The sequence below is a fragment of the Pelecanus crispus genome, chromosome 4 (genome assembly GCF_030463565.1).
Source record: "Pelecanus crispus isolate bPelCri1 chromosome 4, bPelCri1.pri, whole genome shotgun sequence".
NCBI lineage: Eukaryota > Metazoa > Chordata > Aves > Pelecaniformes > Pelecanidae > Pelecanus > Pelecanus crispus.
In genome coordinates, this window is record NC_134646.1 from 20940962 (window position 1) to 20966216 (window position 25255).

The window sequence follows — 25255 nt, forward strand, 5'->3', positions numbered from 1 at the left end:
AGAGACAGCTCATCAGTGTGTGGCCAGTCAGCCTCTGGGTGTGATGCACTGGGTGACAGGCAGTGCACTTAACCTTCCTTCGGTGTCCTCTTCTGATTGCAGCCAAACATCGTGCTGTTACGGGACAGGCTTTGCAGAGCTCAAGGGGAGCTGCCAGTGGGACAGGAGGCCCTCAAGGCACCATACGAGAGACAGCCCATGCCCAAAGGACGAGCTGGCCCTGTGGCTGGACAGATGCAAGGGCCCCAGGCTCCAGCCCAGCAGTATTACCAACAGGTAAATGGTTTTTGGTAGTCAGGGAGGAACATGGTGCTTGAGTTCTGGAAAGCGATGGATAGAGGAATTTTTTTCCTTTCCGTTATCTGAGCTGGGGCTGTATGACACCTCTACCAAGAGCCTTGTGGTGAATGTCTTTGGTGCTGCTTTTGAATCAGTACAGATGCCTCTGGAAACATCCTTTAAACACCTTGTCAGGTAGCTGGCTTCTGAAGAGGAGGTGTTTTCCCCCTTTGTTTGAAAATGTGCTTCAGTACCAAGAATGACTTTGTGGGAGAGCACTGCAGGATTTTTCCATGCTTGTTCTCATAGTCCCTGATGTTGTCCCATCCCCGCAGGCCTTGGACCTTGCTCATGCTGCTCACCCGCCTCTTCTGGGGCTGATTATTTCCCTGTCCAGCTCTGATGTTGGCTGCAGAAGTCGCTGAGCAGTGGCAGTAGCAAACTGAGGGCATGTTTTGGCAGTTGTGGGTACAGCCTGCTATGAAAACACCTTCCCAAATGGGCATAAGGGAGCATAAGCAGTATGGGCAGGGGGGTGAGACAGGAGCGGGGAGGTAGGTCTGGGCTGAGAGTGAGCTGTGCCAGAAGAAAGACACGGTGAGTATGGGACTGTGGGACTGCTGGGGGCTGTGCAGGGAGGAAGAGCAAAAATGGGGGAGGCAGATGCCCGGCTTTATCTCTAGCCTGAGGACAATACTGCATCAGACCATGTTGGCCATCACCAGTGTGGTGCGGTGGGCAGCCCTGGCTGTGAGCATGCTTAAAGAGGATCGCCAAGTCCCTAATCCCTCAGGACAGTGCTGGAGCTCATCTGGCACTGCTCTACACAGGGTCTCTGGGCTGAACTTTTCTGAGAGTGGAGCCATGCTAGTGCTGCGGGTCTTCTCCTTACACAGAAGAGAATGGCACAAGCAGAGGCATGTCTCTGTCAGTGCTGCCATTCAAGCACTGCCTGCCAGAAAAATGGGGGCAGGAAGGAAGAAGGGCTGAAAAGGGGGGGGGGAGTTGTGCTTTGTTCTCTCCCTCTTGATGTCAACAATTGTGAGTGCCTTTGCCTTTGCTCCAGGGTGTAACAAGGTAGATTTCAGAAGGGACAAAGCCTTCATCCTGTTCATACAATATTACCTTGCTAACGCCATTGCATATGGTTTTAAATGCATCATTGTTAATAATTATCTCTACTGTTCTTTCCTGTGTCTTTGACCTTCCTCCTTGTAACCAATGAATTGCCTTGAGAAGCAATGCTGCGCATTTGCCATTTGGCTGTGGAAAATAGCAGCTGTCCTCTAGATGGCGTGATCTCAGCAATGCTTTTTAAACCAGTGTTCACTCTTTCTCCTACTGTTTCAGGAATGCCTCATGCTGTAATTTAAGCAAGCCAGGCTCATTAATAAAAGGCTGGGTGTATCACAACCCCATGAGCACACCACAAATGAGTTACCCCTGTGTTCTTGGCTTTCCAGGGAGCTCATGCTCAGCAGGAAGGGCTTGAAGGGGACAGGTGCCATGTCAGAAAGGTGCCCAGCGGTATGCTGATGAACCAGAATGGAAAGAAATTACATATTTGAGCTTTAGGATACTTGTTTGGTTTTACTTCCTTTTAAGAAAAATGTGTGCATAGGGCTTGTTCAAGCTTGAGGCAGCATTTGTTCAATTGCTGCCCCAAACAGGAACATGTACTTAAAACTTGGCTTCCTTTCAGCATAGATTTTTGAACCCTCTTTTTCATCTGAAAAAAACCAAGCATGAATGGGGATGGAAAAGTCTTTTAGATGATTCCAGTGATGAGTTATGCAGACATTAACAGTGGTTGTTGTATGGCTGGCTGTACCACTAGCCTAGCACTACACAGGGTTAGAGGCTGGTAGACTGAAGTCAGCTGAGCCAGCCAGGACTTCAGGGTTGCATCTTTCCCTCTGCCTGTGCTCACATGCAGTGTTGGGCTCCTGACCCCAGCTGTGCATCCCACTACTGGGCAACACGAGCTCTCCTTGTTCAGGGATGTTGCAGACATAGGAGGTTCTTTGTTTCTGTCACATCAGAAAGGTAGTAGTGGTTGTATGGAACTGAAGGGCTTTGGAGTGGCAAAGAAGGAAGATAGAGGAAAGGAGCTGTGTGTGACTAGCTGGGAAGCAGTTAGCTTTAAGATGTATGTTTGTGCATGTGCAAGAGCTGAATATCAGATTTTAACCTTTTTAATTCATCTTAAGCTTGATTTAAACAGACTGCTTTTGTGTCAGGCAGTATGTTTGAATGTAACATGGAACTTGGGACTTCCAGCTGTGGTTAGTGATGCTTGGTGTCACGCAGTAGCCTGCAATAGGAGAGCTTCTGCAATAGGAATATGTGATGAAAGAGGCAGACCTGGCTCACTGGCACGTGTAACGCTGCGCTTGCTCCACAGCCTGTTGTAGCTGCATCTCTGCTGAGCTTAACCTTTGCTCTGCAATTCATTTCAGCTCCAGTGCAGTGGTTTCATCTGTCTTGAATGCACTTTTCCTTCTTCCTCTGAGATTTTTTGGCTGTTACAAGCACCAGCATGCAAACCTTTTTGTGTTCACTTCTTTGCATCTCATTCTGTGAAACCCTTTAGATTTTTTTTTTATTGTTTTGTTTTCCATGATTGGTATTTCTTTGTTCGATTCAGGTTAGAATTGCCCCTACTGTCACTACCTGGAGTAACAAAACTCCTACTGCCCTTCCCAGCCATCCTCCTGCAGGCTGTCCCTCTGACACACAGGTATAACCTTCATTATTCCTCTCTGAGACCCTGCTCCACCCCAATACATCCCCTGGTGTAGTCTGTGTGCTTGACACAGTCTGGTATGGATAGGCAGAAGGAGCAACTTCCACGTGTGCTCTGGTTTTGCTCCTCTGCATCTCATGTTGCTACTTTTTTTTTTTTAACCAATGCCCACATGAGTGGCTCTGGAAAGCCTTGAGTGGGAGCTCAGTGTGACCTGAGCCTCGCCAGCCCTTGCCCCCCCCCCCGGAATATTTGAAGTGTGATGATATTTTTCCTTTCCCTCTTTCCCATGGAAATTAGAAGCTTTGGAGTTAACATTTAAGTTGTTTAGTTGAAAGCTGTGCATGGCAGGGTGCTCTCAGACTGCCTGAATAACAGGCAGCACTGGCAAGGACCTCTTCCTTGTGTGGGAAGGTATGTGCTGCTCTGCTGCTGCTGAAGTCACTGCACATACAGGCTGTGCTTTCAGTGTTACGCTGGGCGTCCTAAGGCACTGGGGTGGTTGGAGGCATTTGCCGCTGTGCTGGTGGCTCTTCCAGGGAATGTGGTTTCAGGTCTTGAAATGTGAACTGATCATTTTGTTACGGTTCTGCTTCAGCACTGCATTACTGTTGCTCACTAAATCCTATCTCCCCCTTCCCTTTTTCCTGCAATCTTGTTTTTTACAGGGAGACAACCCACCTCCTCCAGGGTTTATCATGCCAGGTGCCATTAATCCCAACATGCCACCGCAGCAAGCCACATCTTCCAATTACAGCATGTACTCACAAGCAGGGGCCCGGCAAACGTACCCACAGAGTGAGTAGCAGCAACTCCCCTCTCCCACCCAGGTGGGCCAGCCAGGTGATGAGGCCACATTTACTTGGGGATAGCCAGTCTCCTCCTTGGGGTTGGGAGGGTTCAGACCAAGTCAGTCCCGCATTTCCTGGGGCAGGGGAAAGCTTGTGAGATGACACCTGAGGATTGTAATTTCTTGGTGGAGTCCAGACATCAGGCGCCCTCTGTCAGACATTGTCCCCTCTGCTGAGAAGGTGTCTGCCCACAGCTCTTAGACTCACTCCTCAGCTGGCCCTTCTCAAGGGTGTGCTGGGATCAGAAACCCCCTAGTATGAGTCCTGGAGAAGCAGCACAGGCCTGGCAAAGAGGGACCCAGCTCATCTGTGTGTGTCTGGGCCATCCAGTTCTCATTGGGACTCCATGAAGATGGGAAAGGGGATGAGGAGAGAAGGGCAGTAGTAGAGGTGAGTGAGGAAGGGGGCAGAGCACTGACACAAAGCAGGGGACTGAAGTTACAGGCACCAGGGAGGAAAAAAATGGGCATAGCTGGGCAGAGAAGAGGCAGTGAAGTTAAGCTGCAGGGCCCACAGTGAAAGGCTGTGAGCTTGCATTCGCTTCCAGAGATTGCTGTTCACTTCCTTGGCCTACACTTTCCCTTTGTGTAAACCTGGGGCAGGAGTTTCCCTTCCCTGAGAGGCACTGTGAGGACTGCAGTAGTCCAGAAAACAGCCAGAGCAGCAGCACCCATGTACCCCAGCTGCACCCCAAGTGGCATGGTGGCTCTGAGCAGGAGAGTCTGTGGGGGAGAATGGGAGTCGTTACAGCCAGGGCAGTCCTTTCTCTGCCTCCCCATTCCCAGTGGCAGGCTGAGGTTTTAAGCAGTTCTGCAAGTGCAGGCAGAGTTGTGGGACTCAGGATTTGGCTGGGTAGGTAAGTAGTTTGAGGGGGAAGGGGCAGGAAGAAAGGAGAGTCAGGTGGAAGGAAGCAGAGGCAGATGAAACCTGCTCCTCTGTTATGAACTCACTGTCTGAATGTCTTTTCTCCCTATTTGTAGCATATCAGGCCACACAACAGTACTCTTGTGGAACAGGGGGACCAGCTCTCTATCAGCCTCAGCAGCCTATCGCTGTCCCTGCTTCAGCCTCTCACCTGAACCCTGCCCCTAACACCACCCCTCTCTACCTGCCCTCTGCCCCTGCTCACTCTGTGCCCTCTCCGCTGTACCCTGGGCAGCCTCAACCCTCCCCAACAAGCCTGAATCCCGTCTCTTCCCTCCCTCTTCCTCCTTCTGGCGCATCCTTTCAGCATGGCAGGACAGGACCTCCAGCAACTTCTGTGGCTTATACGTTACCTACTGGACCAACAGGTACTCTGCCTGCAACCAGTGACCTTCCTGCATCCCAGAGAACAGGTCTGCGCTTGGATTGGGGGGGGGGGCAGGCAGGGAGGGGGAGGGTTTTGCTTTCTTACGCATGCAGTTAAATGTGCACCTTTTCCTTGTGAATGCTTTGTACAAAGTTTGCTTGTGCTTAGAGATCCGTTCAAAGCATTTCTAAAACACATCATCTTCCCTGTGTATCTAGCGATAATACGCCTGAGTTGCTGCAGTGAGCACTTGCTGAGCAGCATGAGCAGTCATCTTTCTCTTGTGAGTCAGATCTTGCCATAAACACAGACCTTTTGTCTTGCCCAAGACAGGGTGCTACAGCATTGTCTTGGTATGAGGCTTTCATATACTATAGGTGGATGGTGGCACAGTTTTAACCTTGTGAGGCTGGCATCAAAATCTGCTATGTGGCTGGAAAGCAAAATACAAAAATGAGCAAGTTTTCCTAATTGCTGCAGAGATGATGATCCCAATTCTCCTTGCAGAACAATTTTGCAAATATAATTTGTTCCTGGTTTGTGAGCAGCATTTCAAGCCCGGGATTGGCAGCATATTTAATTTAAGCAGCATTTCCTGTGGCATCAGCTCACTTTCATTATTTTTTTTTCCTAACCACTTAGTGCAATGGGATTTACTGTAGCTGTGAATGCCTTAAAAGAGAATCAGAAGTGATCTGGAAATGCTTTTACATGTCTCTTTCCTTAATGTTAATCAAAAGCATGTGTGTGTGGCTGCCATGTAAGAGCATGTTTGAGCATGCATGGTGAGAGAGCACGCACTGAGGTGCAGCTCGGTGTCTCCTTGTGACTGCCTGGATGTAACTGTTTGCTGTGGGACAGTGACTTTGCTTGCAATAACAAACCTGACTCTTCACTTAGCAGCCTGGGAAACAACAGCTTTGCATATGTCAGACTGCAGGCAGTATGTGGTCCTTTTCTAAACCTGGCTGTAAACATACTTCACATCCTGGTGGTCCAGCTGGAGAGTCAAGGACCAGATCTGGGAAGCAGGGAGCGGAGAGAATATTAAGCAGGATCTGAGGGATGTTCCAGGGATGCTGACCCTGCTGACAGGCCCTAAGGCCTGTGACTCCCTCTCTTCTTTTAGAAGTCTGTTAGGGGTGATGCAGTGCAGAAAAGGCATAGTGCCTTGTCTTGGCAGCAGCAGTCTTAGGAGTAGGTGTTCCTGGCATCCCTGAGGCTGGGAGCCCACACCTCTCATGGCATTGCCTTCACACACACACTTGTGTTTTGGGGAGGAATGGTCTTTTGCTCCTTCAAAAAACAGGGGGGACTGGTGTAGGGCAGCTGCCAGGGCTGCAAGGGGAGAAGAGGCCTTTCCCTCAGTCCTGCAGCCAGATTTGGTATCCTCTCTGTTCTTGGAGATGCTGTACTGTGACCTCTCCTGACCCCATGTTATGGGTCATGTCAGACTTATATCTCTAAGCCAGAGGAATTATGAAATTCGACAGAAGAAGAGGTGTTGGATAGGGTTCTAGGCCTCGGATGTGAAGCAGCACTTTATAATGCAGACAGCATAGCTTCTGCACCTCCAAATAAATGCAAGGAACAAGAAAATTGTTCTTTCTTATCCGTTTTACTACTCACATCACTGGCAGGCACTTCAGATGTGTCACTTGGTAATTTTCTTGCATTAACAGTGAAGTGACATAGTCCATGTGGCGTGCTCAGAGCAGGTGAAGCTCTGTACTCTGGACAATAGAAATTAGGGACATTAATGACAATACCAGCCAATTTCTAAAATTGTGTAATCCACATAGACAGTAGTCTAACACATCTTGCCTGTGTCATTTTAATATAAGGGAAATTGAAGCAGTCGTTATCCTCACTGCCTTGCCAGATTTCCTTTCAAAATGTGGCACAGGAGTGGGCTGTCCCCATGTGCCGTAAGACCAACTGGCAGGGAAGACAAATGGCCTGGCTGTATAGGGAGCTTTTGCGGGGACTCGGGGGAAAAAAGGAGAGTCTACCACCTTTGGAAGAAGGGGCAGGCAACTCAGGAAGAGTACAGGGACCTTGTTAGGTCATGCAGGGAGGAAATTAGAAAAGCAAAAGCCCAGCAAGAAGTTAATCTGGCCACTGTTGTAAAAGATAATAAAAAATGTTTTTATTAGTACATCAACAATAAAAGGAGAGCCAAGGAGGATCTCCATCCTTTGCTCGATGTGGGGGGGAACATTGTGACCGAGGACAAGGAAAGGGCTGAGGTACTTAACGCCTTCTTTGCCTCTGTGTTTAACAGCCAGACCAGTCATCCCCAGGGTACTCAGGCCCCTGAGCTGCAAGACAGGGATGGGGACCAGAATGGAGCCCTCATAGTCCAGGAGGAAGCAGTTAATGACCTGCTACACCACCTGGATGCTCACAAGTCTATGGGGCCAGATGGGATCCACCCAAGAGTATTGAGGGAGCTGGCAGAGGAGCTTGCCAAGCCACTTTCCATCATGTATCAGCAGTCCTGGTTAACAGGGGAGGTCCCTGATGACTGGAGGCTTGCCAATGTGACGCCCATCTACAAGAAGGGCCGGAAGGAGGACCCAGGGAACTACAGGCCTGTCAGCCTGACCTCGGTGCTGGGAAAGAATATGGAGTGGTTCATATTGAGTGAACTCAACAGGCAAGTGCAGGTCAACCAGGGGATCAGGCCCAGCCAGCATGGGTTCATGAAAGGCAGGTCCTGCTTGACCAACCTGATCTCCTTCTATTACCTGGTGACCCGCCTGGTGGATGATGGAAAGGCTGTGGATGTCATTTACCTGGACTTTAGCAAAGCCTTTGACACAGTCTCCCACAGCATTCTCCTTGGGAAGCTGGCGGCTCATGGCTTGGATGGGTGTAGTCTTTGCTGGGTAAAAACCTGGTTGGGTGGCCGAGCCCAGAGAGCAGTGATGAATGGAGTTAAGTCCAGCTGGCAGCCGGTCATGAGCGGTGTTCCCCAGCGCTCTGTTTTGGGGCCAGCCTTGTTTAATATCTTTATCAACGATCTGGATGAGGGGATTGAGTGCACCCTCAGAAAGTTTGCAGATGACACCAAACTGGGTGGGAGTGTCGATCTGCTGGAGGGTAGGATGGCCCTGCAGAGGGACCTGGACAGGCTGGACCGATGGGCCGAGGCCAACTGTATGAGGTTCAACAAGGCCAAGTGCCGGGTCCTGCACTTGGGTCACAACCACCCCATGCAACGCTACAGGCTTGGGGAAGAGTGGCTGGAAAGCTGCCTGGTCAAAAAGGACCTGGGGGTGTTGGTAGACAGCCGTCTGAACATGAGCCAGCAGTGTGCCCAGGTGGCCAAGAAGGCCAACAGCATCCTGGCTTGTATCGGGAATAGCATGGCTAGCAGGAGCAGGGAGGTGATTGTTCCCCTGTACTCGGCACTGGTGAAGCTGCACCTGGAATACTGTGTCCAGTTTTGGGCCCCTCACTACAAGAAGGACATTGAGGTGCTGGAGAGTGTTCAGAGAAGGGCAACAAGGCTGGTGAAGGGTCTAGAGCCTTATGAGGAGCGGCTGAGGGAACCGGGGTTGTTTAGCCTAGAGAAGAGGAGGCTGAGGGGAGACCTTATTGCTCTCTACAACTACCTGAAAGGAGGTTGTAGTGAGGTGGATGTTGGTCTCTTCTCCCATGTAGTTAGCGATAGGACGAGAGGAAATGGGTTCAAGCTGCATCAGAGGAGGTTTAGATTGGACATTAGGAGAAATTTCTTCACGGAAAGGGTGGTCAAGAATTGGAACAGGCTGCCCAGAGAGGTGGGGGAGTCACCGTCCCTGGAAGTGTTCAAAAAATGGGTAGATGTGGCACTTCGGGACATGGTTTAGTCTAGTCTACCCTTAATTGGTTTAGTGTGGACTTGGTAGTGTTAGGTTAATGGTTGGACTGGATGATCTTAAAGGTCTTTTCTAACCTAAACGATTCTATGATTCTATGAAAATTAAAAGTTGTCCATACTAGGCTTTTTATAAAACTTTCTGAGAATTATCAGTGCTGCTTGTGTTTTTCCCAGCAGCTGTGGTGAGAAGGCAGCCAGTACAAAGTGTCAAACCTTCAGGAACCCAAACTTTGGCATCATCTCTGATTCCTGGCAAACACTAGCCTTAGGCTGAAATGCAGAGGTGGACTCCAGGGCACAGTGAGGTGCCGAGGCCAGATGGCTCATGCATGTGGGCTGCTGGCGTGCAACTGCTGCCTGCAGCTGGAGAACTATTGAAAAAAGATAAGAGGTATCTGAAGAGCACACTCTGTCCTCTTCCAATTTTTAGAGTATGCCTTTCAAAAAACATAAGAAGAAAGAAACCTTGCTTTGTAAATGCAGAAATTACAGTGTACATGCTTAATATGCTTAACCACCAACATATTTCCCGGAGTGGCTGCATTGCGTAGTGAAGGATACCTTGGCGTGAGATCCCATAGAACCACAGAAATCTGCAGCCAGAAGTAGATCTCACCTGTAACTCTGAATGTTCCAGTGCAGAGTGTATAGTGATGCTGATCTTGGCTTTGAAGTGATGTGCTTTTGTGTGTGTGGTGATGATCTCATCTGGGAACATCGTGTTTCACTTTGCAGTGGTAAGGGTGGAAGGAAAAAAATCTCAAATTTGAAGTCTTGAAAAGCACCTGACCTTTTGAACTGGCTTGGAGATAAAGATTCACTTAAAAAAGAAACAGTTCTATAAATATCTTCTGGTTTTTGTAAATGCATATAACATCAGTATGTTAAGCTGTGCTTGGAGCTCCAGTGAGCAAGAAAAGCCCACGTTTAATTTCATTTTCAACCTGTCTCGCTTTAGTTTGTGACGGATCTTTGAACCTGCTTTCAAGGGAGTTTTAATTTTCGGAGTCTTGAATCTTGTTTGAAATTGTGATAGAGCAATTCTGAGCTAAGGGAAGGGTTTGCACCAGAACTATAAGTGCATCAGACCAACCCCAGAGACAGGAGTTACCTCAACACTGAGATTCTTCTCTTTGAAATGGCGAAGGCTTTATTGGCTGTGTTTTGCCATTTGGATTTGTTTCTCAGTCTGAGCAGGCAGTGTGTCTTCTTGCATGGGTGTAAAGCTGCTGTGTGAATGTGCTTTTTTTTTTTTTTTTTTTTTTTTTTGCTGGGCTGGATGCAGTTGAGAGTGTGCCGTGATTTGGGAAAATACTTGATGTCCACCTATAAGTATCTCCTGGAGGGCTTTCTGGAATGGTAAAACGATGGTGAGAAGATTGTTGCTAAGAGTAATGGTCTGTTGGCTGCACTGGCTGGTAGGAATAGAAAATGAGAACACTGGCAGAGATGAGAAGGTGGGCCAGGACTCTGCAACATTTGTTAGAAACAAGAAGAAACACTGATTTACTGCATGGAAAGAGCAACAGGCTTGTTTTCAAGGAAGGCAGACAAAAGCAATTCCACAGGGTGGTTTGGACAAATGACTTGTCTCTAAACTGGCATTGTAATCAGGTTAGGTGTTTTTTTTCTCCTGACTTTTCATGCTTATTGAAACTAAATTGCTAATCAAAAACTACAGACCAATTGTTTTATTCTTTTTTGAAGAAAATCTTTTTTTTAGTTCTCTTTGCATTTTATCTGCAGAAAGCCTACCAACTCAAGACCAGGCCTCTCCCTTCACAGGTAAACTAGGTACCACCTAACCTGAAAATAATTACAGCCACTACATGAAATTAATTGAACAGACATCAATAATGCATATGTTCTTTAGAGAACATTAAGTGTGATGCTGTTTGCCAATTAGACTTTAATCAATCAATTTTTAATTCCTTAATTAAAACCAATAGCAATGTATCTGGAGTTTTTAACCACAGAAATGAATGCTGGTTTTCCTTTTTTAAAGCAAATTATTCCAGGAAATTAACAGCAGTAACAGTCTAGTAGATTTTCTTAACCTGTTACCGCTATCAGCACTGCAGAAGTTAGACTTCCTATATCAGAAATACTCTGGGACTTTCTGGATAGGGAGGAACAGAGGAGACCCTGGCACACATGGCTCTTGGGAGATGGCACTGCCTTTGGTTAAAGAGAAAGCAGATGTGAAAGGGGGTTTAAATTGTTTTTCATTTACCCCTTTAACATGCTCTGGATGTGGAACTTGTTTAACAAAAGCTCAGAAGCAAATGACATTTCAGATAAATTGAGCAAATTCTGCAGTGATGTTAAGCTCTGTTGTCTAAGGTGAATTCATTATCTAAGTGAAAAACACTGTGGTGAAAAAGTCCATTGTTGGCTTTTTTGTGGCTTTGTGTAATAAATCCTGATTACTCAGCAAGACTGTGGTAATGCTGAGATATAATGCTGTGGTCCTGATTACATGTGTTCCATGATGAGATGGGGAACTATTTCTAATGCACTAATGTGAGCTTTGGTGTACAAATCTTGCAGCTGCATGGAGCATGCTTTCTTGGAAGAGTAGAAGGTTTGGTACAGAACAACACCCCAGACTCAGAGTGAATCTGCTCAGACATCCTCTGTGCTTCTTGCAGTTTCAAACAAACTGCCCTTGGTGCAAAAAGCTAGATTTTGCCACCTTGCTCCAGCAGCTCTGCTCTGCTTTTGGACACAAAGCACCCATAAACATGCTGTAGCTGGCAGGGGAGACCTGGGTTTATGGCTTTTTTGTGTCTCTAGGGTGGCTGGGTGAATCTGGCCTGAAATGTTTAAGGCTCCTGATGCCTCTTCTTTCTGTGTTGTGTTGCTGGGGAATGTCTTAACTGTCACATATAAATCCATCACAGTACACAATTGCAGGAGCAGCTCTTGAGAAATGGATGCAGCTTAATGGTGTTTTTATTCACCCATGGTTTCTGACATCCCTGCTGCTGATTAATGTTTATAATAATGTTATGGTGATCGTGGGAAAAAAAAAAGTTCAAAACCGATTCTCATTTTTTCCTCATATGGTACAGATGGGAGAAACTTTCACTGGTAACTTAAGCGGTCTTCACATACACAGTCTGTGTAGCAGAGCTGTGTTTTGGGCATGGTAGGCAACTGCCTGCCTTTTCAAAGGGTGTGTCTGCTCAAAGTTTTTTCCTGCAAGAGAAGAAAAAGTTAATTATTAGGAAAAAAAGAAAGGGAATCAACTTGTGTCAAGCTTGAGAACAGTTGGTCAAGATGCCAAACCTGTGCAGCGGGCACAGAGCCCAAAGGGTCTGATGGCTGGGATATTGGGAGGCTCTGGCTGGTGCAGGAGCTGTTCTGGCCCTAGTGAAGGACAGAGGAGCAGGCAGGTGAGGGCAGGCTCTACCAAGCCCCTGCCAGTGGAGCCATGGTGGGGAGCTGGCCCAGCTGAGCTCAAGAAGGCATCACTGCTGTTCTCTGAGGTACTTACAGTCTGTTTTCTCTCTGTCCCAGGGCCTCAGAATGGCTGGAACGACCCTCCTGCCCTGAACAGAGCTGCCAAGAAGAAGAAGGTACTCTAGGAAATCCTGTCTCAACACAATTGAGTGCTGATCACTGGAAAAGCAGTAACTTAAGCTGATCCTAGGAAACTTGTTGGCAGGAGAAGGAAAAAGAAGGGTTAGCAGCAAACAAAAGCTGCACCTCATAAGCAGAAACGGCCTTTATGCCTCTCCAATATGCATTATCTCTCTCAAAATATTTAAGCCTCTAAAGAGATGGTGGCTTTTTGCTAAAGTTGTGGTTGTTAACAACAACATTGATCCTGGTTTGAGGGAAGAAAATACCTCAGACTATTTTCATCTTCAGTAAAGCAGATGAGTTTTGCAGGAGGTGATACTTACACAAAGTGGTGAAGCCGTGCAAGTTGTTACAGGTTACTGACTTTGCTGGAGCTGAAAGCAATTTATCCTGATTAAGGGTCTGACCCTGAGAGATCTGTAAGACAATTTTCATGGTGGAGACAATGCAGTTTTGTAAAATGGATTTAGATTGCAGCAGGACAGAATAAGTGGGGACACTTGGCACAGAGCAGAGTGAGCATTTTCATCCCCTGGTGCTTGCTGTAGTCTTGTGTATCTCTACAGCAGTCAGCATTATCCGCTGCTCTCTGAGCCTGGTGCATTTGGGAAGCAAGAGTCAGTCTGGAGTGTGTAAAGTGGGGGGGAGTGGGAATGTTGGAGCAGGCAAGATAAGATCTGGGTGAAGGTGAAGGCAGAAGTCTCCCTTACCCTTTGGGTTTTGGTCTCTGCAGTTAAGATTAGGAAGCTTTTGTAGGATGGATAGGGGGTGCTTTGTGTGCTCCTGACTGCCCCAGTGCTGTGACATTTGTCACGCAGCGGCCGGCATGCTGCCTTTTGGGGCTTCAGGCACTTAAGTAGAAGGAGGAAAGTTGTCAGTGAGAATAACTGCTGGACCTGAGAGCTCAAGAAGTAGCCTTCTGCAAACAGGGTTTTTGCTACTGCTCTGTGTGTGTGTCACAGCCAGAATTTCTGCCACAGCCAGGGCTTGAGGGTTGGCTCCCTTCTAGATGAGGAGCCATGTTTGTTGCATTCCCTGTTGGGTATTTAACAAACCTCTGTCAGAAATGTTTCTATGTTTCCCTTATGTCCACTCTATGAGGGGGTGGTTTAGGATATTACAAAATGACTCACCACATGGGCTACTGTAAAATAGAGGAACTGTCCGCAGTTTCAAGCAGCAGCATAATTTGCAACTGTTTTCCACCTAACTAAGAACTTATGCATCACTTAAAAGCTGGATTAGAAATATTTTTCTTGCTGTCCCAAACCACTAGCTTAATTCTGGCATCATTCATTCAGTGTAGCATTCAGGATTCTATAACCTTTCCTTTTTATCACACATGCCCAGAGAAATGGGTGCATTCCCATGGGAGCTCTTTCTTTTGTTTGAATTCCTGTATGATGCATAGCAGAGGCTAGTAGCTCATTTTGTTGTTTCTTCTCTCTACCAAATGTTTCCAAAACACCCCTGTGTAAAGACTGGCAGATGCTTAGGGATGAATCTGAAATGCACTCATAATCTGTCTTGGCACAAACCTTGAAAGGCTTTCAGAAGCTTTATTGGTGCGTGTTGCTAGATGTGACCTATGTACTGCATGGACAAAAATGTACCCTTGAAAGTGAGACACAAAAATCTAAATATAATGACCCAATAGTAAGAACAGATGTAGGTGTGGGTTAGTTTTCATTAGTGCAACTCTTCTTCTGTTAGTGCTGGTCTCCCTTAGCAGAGGGGAGTGGCTCTGATTTGAGGTGGCTGTACTCAGCTCTTGTGGCCAGGGGCAGGCTGGGCAGACTGCTCATGCCCTGTCTGAGCAGGAGGACAGGCAGTGCACATAGGACTGGAAATTCTGGAGGACATTACTGCCCCAGGACACTTCTTACTGTGCAGCTGCAGCCAGAGGGTTGGGTTTGTTTAGCCAGAGTGAAATCCTGTATTGCCTGCCCCTGTTACTTCTATATCCTGAGGGCTCAGCGCTCTGCTTGGCGGAACTCTCAACTGCTGTGGGTTGGGAAGTCTGTAGGAGCTGGGTGTTGTACTCTGCCTGCAGCAGCCACAGCAACATAAATGCACTGGTTTGTTTTTTTTTCTCCCTAGGTCCCTGATAACTTCCTGCCACCGGTTCCTATCACCTCCCCTATCATGAACCCACTGGCGGATCCGCAGTCTCAGATGCAGCAGCCTCCAGCCCCAGCACCACCCATGGGTGCACCCAGCTTCCAGCCTCCATATGTCCCCGCAGGGCAGCCAGTGCTGCAGGGTGGCTACGCACCTGCTCCCCAGCCCCTGGGGCCATGCATCATGCCACCTGCTGTTTCCAAGCCCAGCACAGAGGGGGCCCCTGGGGCCCCAACTGGCAATGCCATCCAGGTAATGTAGAATCATAGAATCATTTAGTTGGAAAAGACCTTTAAGATCATCCAGTCCAACCGTTAACCTACACTACCAAGTCTACTCTAAACCAATCAAGGGTAGACTAGACTAAACCATGTCCCGAAGTGCCACATCTACCCATTTTTTGAACACTTCCAGGGACGGTGACTCCCCCACCTCTCTGGGCAGCCTGTTCCAATTCTTGACCACCCTTTCCGTGAAGAAATTTTTCCTAATTTCCAACCTAAACCTCCTCTGATGCAGCTTAAGCCCATTTCCTCTCGTCCTATCGCTAACTGCATGGGAGAAGAGACCAACACCCACCTCACTACAACCTCCTTTCAAGTAGTTGTAGAGAGCAATAAGGTCTCCCCTCAGCCTCCTCTAAGCTAAACAGTCCCAGTTCTCTCAGCTGCTCCTCATAAGGCCTGTGCTCCAGACCCTTCACCAGCCTTGTTGCCCTTCTCTGAACACTCTCCAGCACCTCAATGTCCTTCTTGTATTGAGGGGCCCAAAACTGGACACAGTATTCCAGGTGTGGCCTCACCAGCGCCGAGTACAGGGGGACAATCACCTCCCTGCTCCTGCTGGCCACACTATTCCTCATACGAGCCAGGATGCTGTTGGCCTTCTTGGCCACCTGGGCACACTGCTGCCTCATGTTCAACTGGCTGTCAACCAACACCCCCAGGTCCTTTTCGGCCAGGCAGCTTTCCAGCCACTCTTCCCCAAGCCTGTAGCGTTGCATGGGGTGGTTGTGACCCAAGTGCAGGACCCAGCACTTGGCCTTGTTGAACCTCATACAGTTGGCCTCGGCCCATTGGTCTAGCCTGTCCAGGTTCCTCTGCAGGGCCATCCTACCCTCCAGCAGATCGACACTCCCACCCAGTTTGGTGTCATCTGCAAACTTTCTGAGTGTGCACTCAATCCCCTCATCCAGATCGTTGATAAAGATATTAATCAAGACTGGCCCCAAAACAGAGCGCTGGGGAACACTGCTCGTGACCAGTCGCCAGCTGGACTTAACTCCATTTACCACTACTCTCTGGGCTCGGCCACCCAACCAGTTTTTTTGTAGCCCCAGCATTGCACGGTTCTGGTTCATAGATCAGCGGAGATCAGCGGAGCCTTCCAGGCTGGGATCCTGTTGGCCAGGCATTTCTTGTACCTCCAAAGTGTACTGCAGAGCTTTTAGTCACTAGCTTTGCACCATGCTGGCATTTTGCTACTGTAATCTCCACCTAGACACTACCTCTTTGCAGTTAATACTCTAGTCAGTATGGACCAACAAGCTGCTTCCTTCTGCAACTTCACAGCTCTCCAGAGGGAGTGACAGCAGATGCTGATAATGTCACCTCCACACACCTACAGGGAAGAAATAGAAGTTGTGCCAAGCTGGCTAATAATGCCACTTGGTTTAGTTGAAAACAACATGTGGTCCTGGTGACCTGGAAAAGCCTCACCTGCTCTCTGTTTCTCAGCATGTGCAGGCACTGCCAACAGAGAAGATTACCAAGAAGCCCATCCCTGAGGAGCACCTTATTCTGAAGACTACGTTTGAAGCTCTTATCCAGAGGTGCCTGCTGTCTGCCTCCGATCCGGTAGGTGTCTGTGGTGCTCCCAGAGTACCCCTGTCTTTGCATGCATGTGCTGGTACCTACAGCACAGCTAGCCATCACAGCCTCTCCTCAGAGCTTTTTCCTTCTAAAGGCTGCTTTGAGCAGCCACAAGCAATGCGTAGAAAAGCTATATGCATGTAGGATGTGGCAATCTGGGGCCAGAGCACAGCCCAGCTGCCTGAGCACTTTGACTCTGGTCCTTACAGCCCTCAGCATCATGGACAGAGCATGATGGTGCTGTTTATGGGCAGGGAATTAACCCATTGCAGCCTGCTCTGCTGCTGTCTTCTAAGGCGGAGGGTTGGACTTGGTTACAGTTGAGGTTTTGATGTTGATGGTTAAAAAAAATTAAATAAAAGTTCTAAAACCTTCAGAAAGGTCTGTGCTTCCTTCTGTCATGTGATCACTGTGGAGGCATGTACAGGGGTACATTTGCTTAACTGCTTCTTAAAATTCAGAGCAGAAAGCAGCTGGAATTATGCCAGGTCTGAGTGAAGGCTCACATACATACATGCCTCAGATTTTGATCTGTGATTTCTGATAACAAACTCATTTCAAAAGGAAACAATGGGGAGCAGAGAAGTGGAAGGTTATGAGCTTTAACATGACCACTGGAGCTGGATAGGAAGAACATTTCCTGTAGCAGTCAGTACTTTGTAAACGAGCCGTCTGTCTCAAAGCTTCTCATTTATTTCCAGCGGCCAGTAAATAACACGGTACCCCAAAGCCCAGATACTGACTATTCAGCTGTGCCTGCTGCATGCTGAAAGGTGGATGATGAAAGACAGGCTGGTGGTGTGCAGAGGGCTTTGTGTGCTAAATGTGCTTGGTCAGCAGCAGACTCACTCCTGTTACAGTGACTAGGAGCTGAGCTGTCTGAGGGCTCTGTGGCAGTGGCTGTGGGAGGATCTTGTGTGTTCAGTGTCACTTCTGTCTTATGTCCACTGTACAACTTCAGCTGGCTCTGTAGTTTAGACTTGACATTTGCACGTATGTACTCCTTCTTTCCCCTGTGGGTCTCAGCCCAGCAGTTTCAGGGGGGACTCGCCCACATACTCCTTTGCTGAAGCTTTTTGAGGCCATAGATCTTTCTTTGGACAGACCTCATAAGGCTCGGTAGCATTCAGTTGCTCAAAACCCTTTCTTTAAAGTTTAGGCTGTAGAGTGCAGGGATAGAAGTGATATACTGCATGGACCCTTTGACCTTCTCTTCCTCTGAGTGCATCTTCTCTCAGACACACAAAGAAGGCAAAAGCAGTTCACAACTGCACCCAGAGATTGCTTTTCTGCTCAGCCAACACATTTTGCTTGCTTCATGTTAAGTGTCTGATTTTCTTAGGCAGAGCAAGCATTTCCAGCATGCACTGCTGAGAGACACTTCCCCGACTCTATACATCAGTTATTGTCAGAACAAACACAGATGTTACTCGGTTATTACATTCCAAAGGGGAAAAGGGGAACAGGAAGCAAAGAGGGAGAACAACCAGTTTGCACTTCTTTCACCTAATTTCCTTTGGCTGGAGAGATGTCTTGCTGTTTACTAAACACAATTTATTCCTCTTTGCCCTAGTTGGCCATCTGTAAAATGAAACCTTTTCATGGGTTTTGAAACAGATGCTCTGAAATCATGTATCTGAGTTAGCCAGTCCAAAAAAGAATTAGCCAGTTTCTTATCTGCTCCTCCTGGAGTCCTTTTTCCTTATTTGTCTCAGTTCCTTGACAACGTAACCACTGCTGAGGCGTTTTCCACACATGGCCCGAGGTCCTCATGCTGTGTTCTCCTTTATGCACTTTGCCATCTGAACAGCTTTCCATAATTTCTAGCACAGCAGGGAGCCACCAGTCTGTCTTTACCCCTGAGCTAGAGCATTCCGATAGGCTTTGTTATTTTCTCTCTGGGCAATTATTTAATCCAGGGAAACTTTTCCAGTTGCCAGAGGAAATGGTACTATCCTAAGTGAAGATGGATTAATGTGCATACTGATTTAGGAGGAAGTTGCATTACTCTTGTGCGCTGATGCCATTTCTACTGCTGTTGACCACTTTCTTTATTGTGCTTCTGCAATTGTAACCTTGGTGCTTTATTACTGTTTTATTATTCTGGATTAAAATCTTCAATTTCTGTAGCTGTTTGTTTAAAAAAAAAAAAGTGGGTAAAAATGCATTTCTTCAGCAGCTGCTTTGGCACTCCAGGTGGAATATACTGGTGTTATTTTAAGAGCCTTTGGTGGCAAAATAATTCCAGACACATCAGTGGGTGGTTTAGTCTATATAAAATCATGGAAGCACAAAGGATCTGTACGGACAGTTTGGGTTACACTATTAGCTTTTCTGTTGACAGTAAAACAGACTCCTGGTTTTACTAATCACATCATGAAAAAAAATAATTAAGATTTGCCATAAATGATGACTGAGTTCTACATACTTAGACTTCAGTGATTGCATGTGCCCTTAAGCTCTCACTGATGTTGCTGGATACTTGATTCCAGTAATGACTTTATCCAGCTATCATTATGCTTTGCCAGTGAACCATAGAAAGAAAAAAATCCATGCTGCAACTCAGAATTGTGTCACTTTCCATATCAGCTGTACCAGTGGGTTTTGCAAATGACCAGTGGCTTTTGGGATGCACCTCTACAGTTTACTATTCTCTGTAACTAAGTAGAGCGGTTACATGTGGAGAACTACAGTCATATCACATGGTCTTTCCTAGCAAAATCAGGGGAGACAAGTACGGAGCAAAGAATTAAAATGATGTGTTAGGAAAATGTTGTTGAACTTCATGTGCTGCGTGAACCTTTTTGCAATGATATCAGATCAGTATGGTATTCTTAAAATCACTGGGTTTTAATGTATTTATTTCTCTTGCAGCAAACCAAGAGGAAACTAGATGATGCAAACAAACGCCTGGAGTTTCTGTATGACAAACTTAGGGAACAGACAGTAAGTTCTGGTTTACTTCCCCCCACAAAATATTGCAGGTATGGCCAAGAACTTCATTGGTCGTGTGGACCCCTCTGCAATATGTAGCAGGTGCTTGTTCTTTCTTTGGAAGCATGCTTCAAATACATTTATTATATGTTTCCATGCAGTTCCCAGAAACAGCTAGGCAGAGTGCTTGGCCTCAAGTGTCTGTGCAGACTTTACAGTGCTTTGGGGTCATGTCATGAGTTTCATGGTGCTGTGCAGGGACTGTGCGGAGCCAAAGAGCAGAGCTCCTTGCAGTAGGCACTGGGTGAATGCATCCAGAGGGTCCCTGTGCCCAGCTGCTGGCAGAATGAGACAACACAGCAAATTCCCCTGTTCCCAGAAGGAAGACACACACACAGGGGTCAAAAAAACACCAGGAGATTTAGATGTTGGAGGCTTGCTAACTTCACTGGAAGGTGATGTGCAAGTACTTTTGAAGATCTGGTAATTTTTCAAAGCCTTCCAGGAGGTCTGTGGCAGAATAAAGGACTGGGCTTAGATCTCTTAGTACCTGAGGATTAGGGTGGTCTAATCCTGTCATTGTCAGGCCATCGTGGCTGAGCAATTAACTTTACCCCAAAGACATAAAAGCTCAGTAGGTTTTTCATGTGCCACAGTCTGTCACAGCAGGTCTCTCACCTCAGGGAATTGCATCCGGGGGCTGGCACTGTTCCCAGTGTGGTGCAGCTCTGTAGATGGCTATCTTTAAAGAAAGGAACTAATTGCATCTTCCTGAGGGCCAGATGTTACACTCAGGATGTGTGTTTTTCTAGCACTAGTGTATGCACTGATTTTTCTTTCTGCTCACCTGCCTTGCCTGGCTTCCTTGCAGCTCTCTCCAACCATCATTAATGGTTTGCACAACATTGTGAAGAGCATCGAAACCCGCAACTACCAGGAAGGACTGAACGTCCACACGCACATAGTCAGCACCAGCAACTTCAGCGAGACCTCTGCTTTCATGCCTGTTCTGAAAGTTGTTCTTACCCAGGCCAATAAGCTGGGTGTCTGAAGTAAGCCTGCATTTGCAAAGCCTTGATGGTTGCTTTTCCAAAGAAGTGCATTTCTATAGCAAACATGCAGGAAATGGATGAAATGCTAGTCCTTACGGCATGTCGCAGTAGAGTGCTGAGAAATGGCATTACACTCTCCCTGCAAAATACATCATTCTAGAAGGGCTGTGGAGCCCTGGTGCTTTTATTTTAAACCTTTTCCCATCCCTAATGATTCTTGTCTACAAATAGTATATTTAATGGATGATGCCCCATATTGTCAATTTTTAGATGCATGTTATACTGCTAAAGAGTGGCTTTTAATAACAGATATATGTACTAAAACAGGATAGGTTGTGTATCAGACCCTAAAACAGATTATTCCCTTCCACCCCACTGTTCTTTACCCCCAGATTAAAGAGTCTGATCATATTGTAAGCGTATTTGGTCTTTCATTTTATGAAACTGCTTGGAGTTCTGTTATGATTTACATGTTAAATAGCTTAATTTTGCACTGGGGCAAATGAGCAAAATAAAGGCTAATGTGGTATTTTCAATAAATGTTAATTTATTAAAATGTGTCGTTATGAAGTGCAACTTTGAGATTTTTTGAACCTGGAGTACCATGGGGTGGCTTTCTGGTGCATCCTAGGTGTGAGGATTTTTTTTTTTCCCCCCCTCCATGTTCATCACTAAAAACTCTGTTTAACATTTATACTGAGAGATGTACATTTCAAGGAAAGGTTTAGCAAGGATTCTGAACACATCTGTGTGTATTTTTAAGAGCTAAGAGTGGAAATAATGTAGAGTGGTTTAAGCCACCCATACAGACACATGGATATTTAGTGTATAAACAAGGTGCAAATTGTTTCTTGCAGTCCCCTGAACCTGGAGATTGCTGCATCTGCTACACTGTTTACCACTGTGAGGGCATGCTGCTCTGTGAAACTGCAAGCACACTTCTGCTGGCCATTAGCAAGTTGGGTTGGGTGAATTTCACAGCTCGCTGTCCTTTCCTGTGGCACAGTTGGAGTTGGCTTTAAGTTTTAAAAATTTGAAGCAGTATGCCATGAATAGCAAGTATGTCTAGGAAGAACAGCAGTTGGAAGAAATGTCCAGGTTTAAAAAAGAAAAAAGGCAGTTTTGCCTGAAAACTACCCAAAATATCGGTGCCTGTGGAATGTAGATTTGGCAATACATACTGCAAGAAATATAAATAACAATGCAAATCATTGCTAACTTGTGTGACTTAAACTGATTAGGAGTTTCAGATTTGTCAGGTGAAACAGTTCCATTCCTCTGACAAAATTTAGCTTAATTTTATTTCCTTTCCAGCATTTTCTGACCTCATAAGCTTTTATAATTGGTGAACATAAAGTATCGATTTAGAGTTCCTTTTGTTTCAGCAGTTTAAAAAAAAAATTGAGTAATTTTTTTCCCCTTGATTTAGGTTATAGGTTTCTAAGCAGTGTTGTAAGTAGATTGTATTCTGCTCTTGTCATTGGGAAGGTATGCAGGTATCCTTTATTCATCCATGCCCTTAATAAAACTCCCGTGCCCAGCAGGCTCTGGTATTGGCTGAATCACATTAAAAATGTGAAGTATGTTAATGCTGCCAGAAACTGGTAATAAGGGAATGGCAGTCTGCCTCAGTGGGAAAAATATTTAGGTCACCAGCCCCAGTCCTGATGGCTGGGACAAAGTTACCTAGTAAGTATTTTGCAGCAGCACCTCCTGATGCAGATGAGTGGTAAGAGCTCAGTATGCTCCACCTTCCCTCCCCTAGGACTGCTTTCTGCAAGCTTGGAATGAAATGCTGGGGCCCTGATAATGGGGAAGGCAGGAGGAAAGGGGCTGCACAGAAGCAGAAATGTTGTCATCTGCAGCAAAAGCAGAATTCGGACAGCTTAGTACCCCAGGATTTCTGCACAGGTGGAAAGGACTGCTGCGCAGAACTTCAGCACTGATGCCTCCCTCAGAGCAAACTGGGCACGGTCTGGCCAGGGAAACACAGACCCTTGTGTCTTGATTCAGAGTGGGAAAGAAATTTTAAAAGAAAGAACACATTCAGAGGTCAATGGGAATAAAAACCTCAGTAGGGTGAAAAGCAGGTGTGTTGGGCTGGCCTGATGTTTCTGTAATACACTGTTCAGCAAGGAAAGGAAAGCAAAAGAGAATCTCAGTACTTCAGGACCAAACTCGCGGATGGGAGGTGCTGTGAGAAGGCTAGAAGGGGAATTCAGAAGCTGGTCTTGCATATGCTCTCACTAAGTGTTTTTGGGAGTTCTAGACAAGAAGCAGGAGTGGTGGCAAGTGGCACTTGTGAAGGATGTGCAGATGGTCCAGTTTGTGAAGCTGGCTTGTTTCTGGGCAGACTGACAGCACTGGCAGAAGTGGGATGCACTCTGGTAGGTGTGGTGTGCAGGGTTGTGGGCAAAAGCATTGCTGTAAATTGGAAGCTCGTAAGTTGGGAATAAGAGGAGCAGCAGGACCTGAGAGGATTACCTGGGAACAGTTCGTCAATATGATGTGGCTTTGTAAAATCCAGGGAACATTTAATGGCATTGCACAAGCCTTCGTGAGACTTCCATGCATGTAAAGGAGGATGCCAAGTGAGAACGGACTCAGTGAGACATGCAGGTGTCAGGGCCTGAAGAGTTTGTTTAACAGGAAGAGACTAAATAAACTTTGCTTGTTCACCTAGTGAAGAGCACAAGGGAATCAGGTTGATTGGAACTAAAGAACAGTGTTAACATGAAAACAAATGTGGTATGAGCTGGCCGTGAGTAAGCTTGGTCTGGAAACTGAAGTGGTCAAAAATGAGACCACCGGATCAGAGAGAAAGACTGGGTTTTTTTGAGGTGATAGTATCTTTGGGTACTATGATGTTGTACCATCGGCTGGACGCTGTATGTCAGCAACAGAGTAATGTCGCTCTCCTCGCTGAAAGGAAAGCTCTTTTCTGCCTTGGCTGTCCTCAGGAGCTCAAGACTGGAAAACTGCCCTGCCCAAGTACATAACAGGAGTGGATGCAAAAATCTGATACTTCTCTCATGAGAGCAGCTGAGATGAATAATAATAGTTAATCAGTTATGCTGCCGTCTGTTCATATCTTCAAGGAATGCCAAGCAATTAGCCACCCATCTGATGTTATAAATGCAAATGGCCATCTTCGTTTACAGAAGGCAATGAAGCCCTGCCAATTTATGCTGGTGAAAGAATTTGGCCCCAAATAGCCTAGTTTTGATCTCACTGAGTGAGAAGAGCATTAACACCAACCAAGCTACCAAGCCTTTGCGGCCCCCCAAGGCTGCAGAATCGTGAGAAAAAGGGATGGAAGGAAATTCAAAGATGTAATCTGTGGCAGTGTGGATGTTGTCCAATGGCAGCTGACACGAGGTGGTATCTTGCTACTTCAGCTGTCGCCATCCAGGCAAAAGCACCAGTAGGAGAGTTTGTGGGAAAGGGCAGAGTTAATGCAGTTCTCTCCTGCTGCTGAGGCAAATAGGTGGGGATGTAACAGGGGCAGTACTGCAGAGCAGGCTGACTATGGGCAGAATGTCTAAGTACTTGAGTGAAAACCTTTTTCTGCCTGTAAAGCTCTGTAATGGCTTTACCTTGTTTTTGCTGGCAGAAGTCCAAGGTCAGCATTAGACACGAATGTTGGAGATTGTCTTTTAATCACTGCAGCATTTCTAGCCTGTGCAATGTTTACATCAGATTTGTTCTGTATTGTGCCTTTCAGATAACATAGTTCCCTAACATACAGATTGGGAATGTGGGTTTACTGTTTAGTAACCATGTGTTCTCTGCCCAGAAGGGAGCATATGCTAGACTGACTGGCCTATTGAGAGAGAAGGGAGGGCGGACTTGCTGCCATAGCTGTTTCCCCCCCACAACTCTGGAGGGGAGGGGGCATGTTTTGGGAACCAGAGCAGAGACAGCATGCAGCGGCACCACTCCCCAGAGTCCTGCAGGCTCCCCTCAGCTTCATCCTCAGCCTCACCACCATGCTGGTCCTTTGCTTCAGCAGCACAAACCACACCGTGTCATTATCCTGCCTGGAGACTCTGTTATGCCTGAGAGGGAAAAAAAAGGAGTTCCTGGGTCAGATATTTCCCTCCCCTGTCACCCCCACCATATCTGCGATCCCACATGGCTCTGCACAGATAAAGGTTCACTGTTCTGAGCTGTGTTAAGCATCCATTGCAAAGACAAGGCAGCATGTATAGAGCCAGACATGGCTCAAAGCTAAAGGGAAAAACAGGCTTATATGGCCAAATGTCTGCCACCGACTGATTCTGCCTCTCCTGCAGGAGATTCTGCCTCTCCTGCAGGAGATGCTGAGCGTCCCACTGGGGTGCCTGGTGCTGAGCTGAGTCGCTCAGCCTTGAACAAGAGCCAAGGCCACTGTCAGAGTATACTGAGGAGTGTAATAAATAATGCACTGATACCAGGAACAGTTTCAACATGTCCATTCTTAAATGGGGAAGCTCAAGGTAATCTCCCAACCTTGACTCGCTGTATGCTGAGTTGGTCATTCCCATGTTTCCTCTGCCAGTCCTGCAGATCAGACAGATTCATTACCAAATGGCCAGGTAGGATGTATGGATACAGTTAATGCAACCCTCACTCAAAAAAGGCTAAACCGATTAAAATCCCTATAAGCTTTAGA

The 25255-nt window shown here is 46.7% G+C and overlaps 1 protein-coding gene across 2 annotated transcripts in view; it reads left to right on the forward strand.

Moving 5' to 3' along the window:
• SEC31A (SEC31 homolog A, COPII component) overlaps positions 1-21061 on the forward strand; it is a 49012-nt gene extending 27951 nt beyond the window's left edge. The window contains exons 20-28 of one of the 2 annotated variants that reach the window (XM_075709783.1): positions 103-276; positions 2927-3019; positions 3694-3823; positions 4857-5168; positions 12558-12616; positions 14724-14996; positions 16481-16600; positions 19490-19561; positions 20421-21061. In XM_075709783.1, the coding sequence (XP_075565898.1) occupies positions 103-276; positions 2927-3019; positions 3694-3823; positions 4857-5168; positions 12558-12616; positions 14724-14996; positions 16481-16600; positions 19490-19561; positions 20421-20600 (1413 nt within the window). In that variant the 3' untranslated portion in view covers positions 20601-21061. Of the gene's footprint in view, positions 1-102; positions 277-2926; positions 3020-3693; positions 3824-4856; positions 5214-12557; positions 12617-14723; positions 14997-16480; positions 16601-19489; positions 19562-20420 lie in introns of both variants that reach the window. The other variant, XM_075709782.1, reaches the window with a different exon arrangement.
• The last annotated feature ends 4194 nt before the right edge of the window (positions 21062-25255 follow it).